Genomic DNA, 12,501 nt, shown 5'->3' with positions numbered 1-12,501 from the left:
GAAACCTACAATCAGGAGAAGATAAAATAGATGAATGGGATCTTCTAAGAATCAAATCCCTATGCACATTCAAAAACTTCTCCACCATGGGAAAAAGGGAAGCCACAGACTGGGAAAAAGTATTTGGTAATGACATATCAGATAAGGGACTTATATCTAGAATTTATAAAATACTTGAGCACCACAACAAGATAAAGGTGAATAATCCAATAGAAAAATGGGCACAGGATATGAACAGATGTTTTCTTTTTGACAACAAATGCTACACTTCTCTGGGGCCAAAATATTAAATAGTGCAAGAAATAGCAAATGAACATGGAAAGGAAAAAAAAAACAACAACACACCAGTCATATACCAAAAAGAGTTGGTTAATATTGGACCATTTCAGACGTAACCTATGATCACAAACCAGAGGTAACAAAGGAAGGATTTCAAGCTGCACTGCAGGCACTGGCAAATAAGGCAGCCCCAGGACCTGACGGACTACCAACTGACGAGTTTCAACACACAGAAGCAATCTTGGGTGTGCTCACGACCTTGTGCCAAGAAATCTGGAAAACAGCTCTCTGGCTAACCAATTGGGAGAGATTCATATGTGCGCCTATTCCCCCCCAAAAAAGGTAATCCAACAAAATGTGGAAATTATAAAATTATATAATTACTATCACATGGTGGATACTGTGAGCATGGTACAAGAGAGGGTAAGATTTGTTGTTTATGAGGTCACTAGAGCAACGGCATCAGTCTGGAGACTAAGGTGCGCCTGATCCAGGCCATAGTCTTCACAATTGCTCGCTATGTGTCAGAGAGCTGGACAGTCACTAGGGATGACAGAAAGAGAATTGATGCCTTTGAGCTGTGGTGCTGGAGAAGAGGATTGAATATACCATGTACTGACAATTGAGCAAACAGGTCTATTCTAAAAGGGTGTAACAGGGCTACTTCTTGGAGGCAAGGATTCTGAAGCGTCATCTGATATACTTGGGGCATGTTGTAAGGAGAGACCAGTCCTTGGAGAGGGGCATCATGCTTGGGAAGTTTGGAGGGACAGAGAAAGAGAGGAAAACCCATTGATAAAATGGATTGATCCAGTGACTGGGGTGATGAGGGCAGGTGTGTCAGAGACGGTAGAGTTGGCACAGGATAGAGCAGGTTTCAGGGTTGTTTACACAGGGTCACTATGAGTTGCAAGCAATTCAACAACACATCACAACACCATGAGCCACGAAATCCTTGACTTCAATCTCTTCTCCATTCATCACAACGTTGCTTCAGTTGGGAGGCTATTTGCTTTCTGATGCAGAGGTATAATCTGTCCTGGGTGTAGTCTGTCCGTCACCTACATTAGGCTTCAAAGTCCCCTTTGTGCTCAGCAAGCAAGGTTGCATCATCTGCATATTCAAGTCGCTAACGAGTCTTCCTCCAATCTTGATGCCTTGATCTCCTTCCTCTAGTCCAGGTCCTCAGGTTATTTGCCCAGCATCCTGACTGAATAGATATGGTGAGAGAACAGAACTCTGATCTACAGCTTTCCTGACAGTAAAACACTGCAAGGTAACTCACCACCATCATATAAGAACTGACTCACAGGTGACCCTCCCGTGGGTTTTCAGTGGTAAATTGCACAGAAGGAGTGAACCTGAGACAAAATGTGACTCATCTATAACTCAAAACCAAACCCTGTAAATCCAAACCAGTTCCTATCCAGTGATTCCAGGCTCATCAGCGAAATCTCTGTTCTAGGGGGTGTTCAGTACCTGAGTTCCTTTCTTCCAAGCTGCCTCAGGGGGGACTTGAGTCTTCAGTCTTTCAGCGAGTGGTTTCACCGTGTGTCTAGCCCAGAGATTTCTGTTTAACTCGGAAAGCCGTTAGGTGCCATTGAGTCAAGTACCACTCATAGCGACCCTACGACCAAAAGATTTGAACGTAGTCCTGCCCTGCGCCATCCTCACACTTCCTGACACACAAGAGCCCGTTGCAGCAGTCACTGTGTCAATCCACCTGGTTGAGAGTCTTCCTCTCCTTCACTGACCTTCTACCCTTCCCAACATCAAGTCCAAGGACTAGCACCTCCTGGCAATATGTACAAAATGTGTCAGGGGAAGCCTCATCATTCTTGCCTCCAAAGAGCATTCCAGCTGCACCCTCTCCAAGACATATCTATTTGTTTTCTTGACTGTCCACGGGATGTTCAGTGCTCTTCTCCAACACCACAGCTCAAAGGCATCAACTCTTTTTCTGTCATCCTTACAGCTATTAATCAGAAAGACCATGGCCTGAATCAGACACACCTTAGTCCTACAACTGACATCACAACTCCTCAATAATACGGAGATTTCTCTAACAGCAGATTTTCCCATTGCAATGATCGCCTTATTTCCTGGCTGCTTGTACCAAGCATGTTCATTGTGGATCCAAGCAAAATGAGGCTGTTGATAGTTTCAATCTCCTCTCCATCCATAACTCAGGAAACAGATTACTAAATATCTTAACCTTTTCTACTAAAAGAACCCTGAACACTTTCAAAGACCATCTTGCCCACAATTATTTCAACTGACAGAAAACATGTTTTTCCAATTTCTTTTTTCTCCCATGATAAAATAAGCTTAAAATCTACTGGGGGAAATTAAGAGCTGTTTCTCCCCATCGAAGGCGGTAATTAAGAGGCAGATGCTGCTCCAGATGTTTCACCGGAGTTAAGCCTCTGATGTGTTTTCACAAGGCAGCCGAGCAACAGACCTTCACGCTGAGAAGATGTTAGTGCTCACACACCTCAACATGCTTCTTCTGAGATGGAAATCGTCCACTCCACAAAAGACCCCTTCTACCCAGCTGAAAGGCTTCCCTAAGCTCTTCATGGTGAGCCGGGCACATGGGAAACGGAAAGAGGCTGGTTCCTGTCTCTGGGAACCCGGGTCAAAGCGAAGGGGAAGAAGCAGGAAAGACAGGGAAGCTGTGGCAGTGGCCTGCTCTTAGCGGTGCACCCTGGCCAGTTCCAGCAAAGGGCTGCAGAAGAAGAGAAAGGGTGCCTCGGCCACCAGGTCACCAAACAGGACATGACCAAGGGCGGGACATTAGAGTTGGGTCTTGAAGGGTGAATAGAAGTTTTTCAGACCAAAGAATCCAGGACAATTTAACAACTGGAAGCAAAGTGGGAGCTTCAGAGGCTGAAAGGGCCTGAGTTAGGGGTGGGGTGGGGGGAGACGCAGAAGAGGATGAAGAGCAAGCGGACGTAGGATACAGCTGAGGGTTTCAGCCCGGAGGCCAGAGGACAGAATCACTGGCTGGCCTGGAAGATAATGCTAATGGGGTAGACAGAGGATAAGGCCGAGAATCGGGGTCAACAGCAGAAACTCTCATCCTTGATCTCCCTTCTGTTACCCAAGGTGACAAGCCCCCAGTCACACCATTCTGCTCAGTATTCTGTATCAAGTCCATATCGCACCACCTTCCATACTTGAAGATCTCTGATGCCAGAGGAAGAGAAGAGGAAACAAAAAAAAACAAGGATGCCCAGCAGTGGGGTCTGCAGCAGTCACCTTCGGATGCCCGGGGATTTTCTTAGCCTCGATGACCAGGGAACCCAAGTGCCCATACCCTGGACTTGTTTCACGTGAGCCAGCTTCCTGTCACTCCTCCACTGACCCGCAGAGCCAGCAGCCCACACATCCTGCCTCTTTCAGCCTGGCAGCTCAGGGCACGAGGAGTTGGTGGTAAAGCGTCATCTCCCATTTAGGGTTCACTGGAGCATGGGGACCAATCCACATCCCTCAGTGATCCCCAAACTCTCTAAACCTACCCCCTGGATCTGTCATGTCTGATACCAAGAGCAGATACTCGTGCTTCCCTGAAAGAGAACTAAAATACATGCGTTTAACAAGGAATGGTAGGAGGTCTTGGGTAGTTTCAGCAGTTAAGTGCTCAACTCTTATCCATAAAGTTGGAAGTTCAAATCCACTCAGCAAATAGGCCAAGTGATGTTTCCAAAAGGTCAGTCTTGAAAATCCTATGGAAGAGATGAGTGACTGTGCAACGCAGTCCCAGAAGCACAGCTACAAGGTACGTCACGCCCATTCACATCACCAACCCCATCAATGACACTCAACCCTATCAACTCCATCAACATCATGCGCACCATCTACCTCATGCACCATATCCCCCCATCATCCGTGTGCTCCATAAACTCCACCAAGCGCATCCCATCATCCCCTCCACCCTTCCTACCCCATCTGCTGCGTCGACTCCCTCTACTCCATCAAGCCCGTCCAATCCATTCGCTCCATCCACATCAACAACCCCGTTCAGCTCACCAACTCCATCAACCTCATCTACCCCATTAACTCCATCAGCTGCATACACTCCATTAACTTCATCAACCTCAGTCACTCCATTAATTCCATGTTGTCATTAGGCCATCGAGTTGAGTATAACCCATAACCCATAGTGACTCTTATAAATAAAAAATCTGAACTCTGCCTGTCCAGTGCCATCCTCACACTTCCCGATACATTAAAGCCCATTGCGGCAGTCACCATGTCAATCTACCTGGTCGAGGGTCTTCCTCTCCTTTGCTAACCCTCCACATTTCTAAGCACCATGCCTCTCTCCAAGGAATAACCCCTTCTAGCAACATGTCTAAAACACGTGAGGTGAAGTCTCAGTCTCTCTGCCTCCAAAGACCACTCCGGCTGCACCCTCTCCAAGACAAATTTGTTTGTTCTTTTGGCTGTCTATGGGATGTTTGGTTGTCTATGTGGCTGACTCTGAGAAGAATGGGAATCCCAGAACACTTGATCGTACTAATGTGAAACCTATACTTGGACCAGGAGGCAGTCGTCAGAACAGAGCAAGGAAACACTGCATGGTTCAAAATTGGGAAGCGTGTATGCCACGGATGTGTCCTATCTCCATACCTTTTCAACCTGCATGCAGAACAGATTATCCAGGAGACTGGGTTCTATGAGGAGAAATGTGGGGTCAAGATTGGTGGACGATTTATCAACAATCTGCGTTATGCAGATGACACAACCCTGCTTGCTGAAACTGAGGAGGACCCGAAGCGCCTGCTATGGAAGGTCAAGGACTGTAGTCTTCAATATGGATTGAGGCTCAATATCAAGAAGACAAAGATTCTCACCACTGGACCAACTGGCAGCATCAGGATGGATGGTGAAGAGATTGAGATTGCACACAGCTTTAGTTTGCTTGGCTCCACCGTCAACACTCTTGGCACGAGTAGCCAGGAAATTAAAAAATGTATTGTGTTGGGAAAGTCTGCTGTTAGGGACCTCTCCAAAGTACTGAAGAGCAATGGTGTCTCTCTGGAGACTAAGGTGCACCTGATACAGGCCATGGTCTTTACTATCACTTTCTATGCATCAGAGAGTTGGACAATGACTAGGGATAATAGAAGGAGAGTTGATGCCTTTAAGCTGTGGTGTTGGAGAAGAGTGTTGAATATACCATGGACTGCTAAGAAAATGAACAGGTTCATCCTGGAGAGGATTAAACCAGGCTGCTTGGAGGCAAGGATTCTGAGGCTTTGTCTGACATATTTTGGACATGCTGCAAGGAGGGACCAGTCCTTGGAGAGGGACGTCATGCTTGGGAGGGTAGAGGAACAGTGCAGGAGAGAAAGACCCTTTATGAAGTGGATTTATTCAGTAACTGGGATAATGTGGGTAGGTATGCTGGAGACAGTGAGACTGGCACAGGATAGAGCAGGGTTTGGGGCTGTTGTACATAGGGTCTCTATGAGCCACAGGTGACTCAACGGCACATAACAACATGGGATATTCAGTAATCTTCTCCAACACCACAGCTCAAAGACATCAATCCTTTTACCATCATCCTTATTCACTGTCCAGCCCTCAGATGCATGGCAAGTGATTAAAAAGACCATGGCCTGAGTCCGATATACTTTAGTCTTCAAACTGACATCATTACTCCTCAATGATTTGGAGAGGTCCCTAACTGCACACTTTCCCAGTGTAATGTCTCCTGATTTTCTGCTTCTAGTACAAAGGGTGTTAACTGCGGATCCAAGTAAGATGAAGTTGTTGACAGTTTCAATCCATCATGAGGATGCCTACTGGCCCAGTGTTGAGAATCTTTGTTTCTTAACATGGAGATGCAATCCATATTGAAGGCTGTAGTCTTTGATCTTCCGCAACAGTGCTTCAAATCCACCATACTTTCAGCAAGCAAGGCTGTGTCATTTGGATAATTCAAGTTACTGATGAGTCTCCCTCCAATCCTGTGGCCACATTTCTCTTCATAGAGTTCAGCTTCTCAAATAATTTGCTCAGCATACAGACTGACTAGGTATGGAGAGAGACTACAACCCTGGTGCATTCCCTTCCTAATTTTATACCATGTAGTGTTGCCTTGCTCTAGTCACACAGCAGCCTCCTGGTCGAGGTACAGCCTTCACAAGAGCACAGTGCAGTGCTCTGGATTCCCCTCCTTCGGAACAGTAGACCGAATTCGTGATGATCCCCACAGATGCCTTTGCACAGTCACTAAAGCACAGACATTCCTTCTGTATTCTTTACTTGCAGCCAGGATCCGTCTGACCTCAGCAATGATATTCCTGGTGCCATGGCCTCTTCTAAATCCTGCTTGAACATCTGGAAGTCCTTGATCTATGTGCTGTTCTAGTCATTTCTGAATGATCTTCAGCAATATTTTGCTTGCATAGGATAGTAATGATACTGTTTGCATTTCTTGTTTGAAGCATCAACTCCACATATCCCCATCAACTCTCTCAACCTCATCCAGTCCATTCACCCATCTTCCCCATCCACACTGACAACTCCATCAATTCATTAATCCCATCACCCCATCTACTCTGTAAGCTCTGTAAGCTCCATCATTTCCATCTACTTCTTCTCCCCTATTCACCCCGTCCATCCATGAACCCTGTAACTCCATCAACTCCATCCCCACAAATCCTAACAGAACAAACGAAGACAGTAAACGCCTACTTGCTGAAGAGAGTAATGAGGAAACCTGGTGGAGGGTATCATATCTGTTTGCCGTGATCTCCATTTCTGGCCCCAACTGGCATCGTCTCATGTGGGACAGTCACCAGGTGCTGCAAATGGGCAGTGCTTGGACCTCAGCTGTGGAGGGTGGACACGCACTGAGAACCCTTGGTCTGTCACATATGTACATATTGAACAAGGATGCGAGCTTGTAATTCAGGGAACCTCCTGCCAAGTCCGGGTCAGGTGTGTTCCAGTTGGGCCCCACTGGGCCCCAGACTCTGCTCTCTGTAAGGTCAGCTTCCTTTTTGCCAAGAGAAATGCACGTTATCACTGCAGAAGTCCCCAGAGCGGACACCTGTCAGGTGCCATCAGGTGTGTGGGTAGAACTGCACCACTCACCTGGTTGTAGAGGGCACAGATGTGCAGTGCCGTGTTCCCCGAGGCGTTCTGGGCCCCCATGTCCGCCCCGTAGAACAGCAGGTGCTCCAGGTGCTGGACGTGGCCGTATCGGCAGGCCTACAAGACAGAGGTCATCTGTGAGTTGGTGGAGGTCATCTGTGAGTCAAGAGCCCTAGCCACTGTCTAGGACAAGGTCAGAACGTACATTAACCCACCCAAGACAGCCCACGTGAGGTCATGTCTATGAGATGCTAAATGTGTGAAACAGAAACCCCAAACACATCAGTACCTGGAACTGATGGAATTATGTACCCAAAGACATGCTGACATCCTAACCTCACACCTGTCACGACACTTTGTTGGGGAATCAGGATCTTTGAAGATTCCCACTTAAGTTAATGTGTGGTCACAGCTGAGGTCACACTCATAACCCCATACATGGAATCATACCCAGCACCCTACAGGGGTAACCTGAGGTCACACTCCTGATAGGAGCATGAGGTCAGGCTCGTGGTTCCAGAGGAGTGACCTGAGGTCCTTCTCATTCACAAAATAGGGGGCAGATGCATCTAAGGACCAGGGGACACTCAGATCCCCATGTCCACCAGGAAGGGGAGCGGCGGGGATGGCTCTACTCTCAAAGTCCCCCAAGACGGACATGCTGACCCACATCTGTACTCCCCACACTGTGAGGCAGCATGTCACCAATAACCCCGATGGAGTGGGGCGTGGTCACTGGGACACAATCTTCATTCTTCTTCTGACTGCTGGACCCCAGCTGGGAGTGGAGGGCATGTCCCTCAGGAAAGTCTGGGGGACCTGAGCTTGGCTATGGAAGGGGCTCTGGGACCCCAAGTCCTTTTCATTCAGATCAGAGACCCAAGATACCCAGACAGATTCGCACCACACACCCAGTGACTCGCTGTCCCACTCACGAACCAGCCTGTGAGAAGCCCACTTCCCGCCCCAGCCTCAACATGCAGGCTGAGAAGGGTGCAGGGAAATACAGGAGGGTCCCCTTATTGTCTGGGACAGCCTTGACTTTGCGGCTTTAAGGCTGAACCCACCACCTGCAGAGTGTGGGCACAGCTGGGAGGGTTCACAGCGGGAGAGCCCCTCTTGCCAGCCCTTCTGTAGAGTCAGCCTGTGGGGTGACAGTCCAAGGTCTCAGGGGACAGCCAGCTCCAGCTCTATGTCAGGGACGATGCTGCAGTAGAACTGTTACCACACACCTCGTGTGGCCAAGAGGAACCACACCCTCTCAGGGCTCCTGGGAGCGTCACACGGGTGATGTCTCAAAGGGCGTCCACCATGTCCCAGCTCACAGAGTGAGGGCGCATCCTGCAGAACTCGGGCACCTCACCAGCTCCAGGCTCTGCCTCACCCACATCATGACGTTCTATCATGTGCGCTGCCCCAGAAGACCCCAGCCAGCCAGCCATCAGCCTCTGGGTAAGTCAGCAAGTGGCCAGGACTCATGGGCACTCCAGACACCCTGCCCCACCACAGGCTCCTCTGGAAGGGTCCCCATGGTAAAGGAAACCATGCTGGGCAGGGTCGTGTGGACGCAGCTGGACAGCCTCAGGGCTGGGGGGCTCCTGGCCGTGGAGACGTGTGCTGTTCCCCTCTGCACAGCCCGAGAGAAAGAGCCACACCTCGATAATTAATAATGAGGAGAGAAGACAAGGAGGATATTTAAATTAGTAATTGCCCGAGCTGGAGAAAAAACTGAGAAACGCGTTTACAGCTGCTGTGTGCCCTGAGGAGTGAGCTCGTTAGCGAGTAGCACAGATGCCAGCTGTGGATACCACTGGTAGTGTAGTGTATAAAGCATGCAGCTGTGAACCAAAACATCAACAGTTCAAACCCACAAGCTGCTCCTTGGCAGAAAAATGGGCAGTCTCCTCCCATGAACTTGTCAAACACCTCAGTGAGGGTCACTAGGAGTGGGCACTGACTCTATGGTGGGCCCTGTATTGTGTGGGGAGGTCCACCGGACCCCAGTGGACACATGAAGGCCCAGGACTGGAAGGTGTGGGGATCACCTGGGGCTGCTGGGGCCAGCAACACGTACAGAGAGGGTGTGGGGGAGAGGTAAGGGCTAAGGTGAGTGAGAAACAGACACTCAGTGAGAGAGACACAGAGAAAATCAGATAAATTAAAACAGAAAGAAAGAGGCAACAGCAGGGAGATACACAGACAAAGATAGAGACACAGAGAGAAAAGCACAGAGATAGCAAAGGAGGGACCAGGACAGACACACAGACACAGAAGTGCATGCGAGCCACAGCCAGCGGGACTCCGAGCTCCTTGACACAGCTACAAAATAAAGTCCAACTCAAAACACTACATCTGAGCAGCATCTACTGGACGCTTCAGAACACGAAGACTAGACCCCACATGCATTCCTTCCCCAAGCAGCCTGGGCTGGGACCACTGTCCCTCCGAAGGGGAAGGCCGGTTCACTACCTCTCCACAGACGGGCCCCAGCACGCTGCTCTGTCACCGCTCAGTATAACTGTCCCTCCAGCAGTAAGAGAAGCTCAGGGGAGCTCTGGTGGCCTAGTGGCAAGGAGCTGCAACTACAATCCCAGAGGCGCACGGTTCGAATCCACCAGGTGCTCTGCCAGGAAAGTGGGGAAAATCTCCTCCTGTACCAGTCAGATCTGATTTGACAGTACACTCACACAAAAATAATAAAAAAATTAAAAAAAGAAGAGAAGCTCAAGGCCACAGATTCATGGAGAAATGCATGGAGACGTGTGCATCCTCTTCCTCGGTCAGTGGTCACCTGTGAGGCCCTAAGCCCCATCCTGAGAAGGTGCGCTCTCTCCACCCGTCAAACGACACCCAAACGGAGACTGAAGAGGAACCGTGACCCTTAGCAGATGTTCCGGGAAGAGCACATTCAAGGGCTGCGTCCCCATTCTTTCCTTCTTTCTCCACACCTAACTCCGGGGCGCAGGCGGTAGGAATAGCACTGCTCACCCACAGAGGTTTGTGGCCACCAGTGGCTCTGCAGGGGGATGGCCGCCCTCCTTCCGTGAGCCCCTGGAAGCCCCCTGGAGGGTCAGCCATGAGCTGACTCAATGGTACGAGTTTGAGATTTTAATATTTAAATACAGGCTCCTGGTGGCACAATGATTACGTGCTGGACTGCTAACCACGAGGCCAGCGGTTTGACTCCACCAGTAGCTCCGAGGGACAAAGATGTCTGCTTCCGTGAGGACACACAGCCCTGGAAACCTCTGGGCAGGTCCCCTGTCCTTCAGGGTCGCTGTGAGTCAGCAATGACTGCAAAGCAGCGAGGGGCTTGGTTAATCAAGAGAACATGGGAAACTGCTGAAATAGGACAACTCGAACAATACCCATAACCCCAGCATCTTCATTCTGCCATGCAGGTGTGTTTGCAAGGGACACTTCTGGTATTCTCTTCTTCCCCTTCCATCTCTGATGGCCAAAATACAGAAGACGTACTTCTGAGAACGAGGACATCGTGAAGAAGCAGAAAGTCGCCTACGGGCAGGGGAACACGGCAGGAAGGACGGGACGCAAGCAAGGTGGCAGTCAGACCGGCTGCACGTAGTGGGACAGACAGGCTACGGGCAGGGGAACATGGCAGGAAGGATGGGATGCAAGCAACGTGGCAGTCAGACCGGCTGCACGTAGTGGGACAGAGAGGCTTGGCAGTGGGTTTCTCACCGTCAGAAAAGAAGGGCCCAAGTGTCACTGGTGGTGCTGTTAGGGCGTCATCACGCTGATTCTGACTCACAGACGGACCCACAACAACAGCTCGCATCCTGCCCAGTCCTGAGGCATCCTCTGTCTCCACCCTGAGCCCACCGAAGCTGTCACGGCGTCAGCCCACCTCACTGAAGGTCTTCCGCTTTTTGACAGAGCCCAGCTTCTCCAACGATTTGCTCAGCATACAGACTGAATAGGTACGGAGAAGACATGACCTTGACAGACACATTTTCTGATTTGAAACCACGTGCAATTCCCTGTTTTGTTCAGATGACTGCCTCTCAGTTGGTGTAGATTTTTCCCGAGTACAATTAAGTGTTCTGAGTAACATTCTTCTCAATATTACCCGTAATTTGTTATGAGCCACAGAGTAGAATGCCTTCGCATAATCAATAACACAAACAGGGATCGAATATTCTGATTCCAGCCAAGAACCATCTGATGTCCACAACGATGTCCCTCACTCCCCAGCCTCTGCTGAACCCAGCTTAAATGTCTATCAATTCTCTGCTGATGTACTGTTTCAGTCATTTTTAAAAATAGTCAAAGATTTTATTTGCGTATGATTGTAATTACATTTTCTGATCATTCTCACATTCTGTTGGATCACCTTTGTTTGAAACGAGCACAAAAACCAAAATACAGGATCTTTTCAAGCTGATAGACTAAGTAGCTTGTCTTTCAAATTTTATGGCACAGACAAGTGAGCATGTCAGAGGCGGCATCTGTTTGCTGAAACACCTCCACGGGTACCCTGTCAATTTGCAGTCTTTCATTTTTTGCCAATGCCTTGAGAGCAGTTTGGATGTCTTCCTTCAGCGAAATTGGTTCTTGATCATATGCCACCTCCTGAAATGTGAGTTCCCCTCGAGTCCTTTCAGTGCCGTGGACTTGTGTATTCCTTCTGATGCATGTGAACACTAATGGCCAAAGACTGGACAAGCTATGGGATGGCATAAAAAACTTATACACAAAGAAGGCAACAAAGTATCCTTAAGACATCAGGAGAAAAAGAAAATACTAAAATTGATGTTCAAAGAGATTCTGAACCTTGCTCTACAGTGTTGAGATGTTAAAGAGCGAAATGATGAGATGAGGGAACTGAACTGAATATTTCAAAGAGAAGTGCGAGAAGACAAAGCAAAGCATTATAATGAAATGTGCAAAGACTCAGAGTTAGAAAATCAAAAGGGAAGACCATATCCAGCTCATGATGAAAGAACTGAAGAACAAACCCAAGCTTTGAGTTTATGGGCAAAATATTCTATGATGCAAGAAGTCGCTCAGCTGGGATAATAGAAACACATTGTATCATCTCGCAAATATCTGAGTGCACACGGCTGTAAGTGAAAACACGGATGAGTAAGG

At 48.6% G+C, this 12,501-nt stretch overlaps 1 protein-coding gene across 1 annotated transcript in view; it reads right to left on the bottom strand.

Moving 5' to 3' along the window:
- Positions 1-12,501, bottom strand: part of SHANK2 (SH3 and multiple ankyrin repeat domains 2) — a 617,206-nt gene that overhangs the window by 525,175 nt on the left and 79,530 nt on the right. Inside the window, exon 7 of the mRNA XM_006893221.1 lies at positions 7,390-7,506. Coding sequence (XP_006893283.1) covers positions 7,390-7,506 — 117 coding nt within the window. The remainder of the gene's footprint in view (positions 1-7,389; positions 7,507-12,501) is intronic.

Source organism: Elephantulus edwardii, unplaced genomic scaffold (genome assembly GCF_000299155.1).
Source record: "Elephantulus edwardii isolate Elephantulus edwardi_28Jun2011 unplaced genomic scaffold, EleEdw1.0 scaffold00126, whole genome shotgun sequence".
Classification (NCBI taxonomy): domain Eukaryota; kingdom Metazoa; phylum Chordata; class Mammalia; order Macroscelidea; family Macroscelididae; genus Elephantulus; species Elephantulus edwardii.
This window is presented reverse-complemented; position numbering and strand designations above follow the sequence as displayed.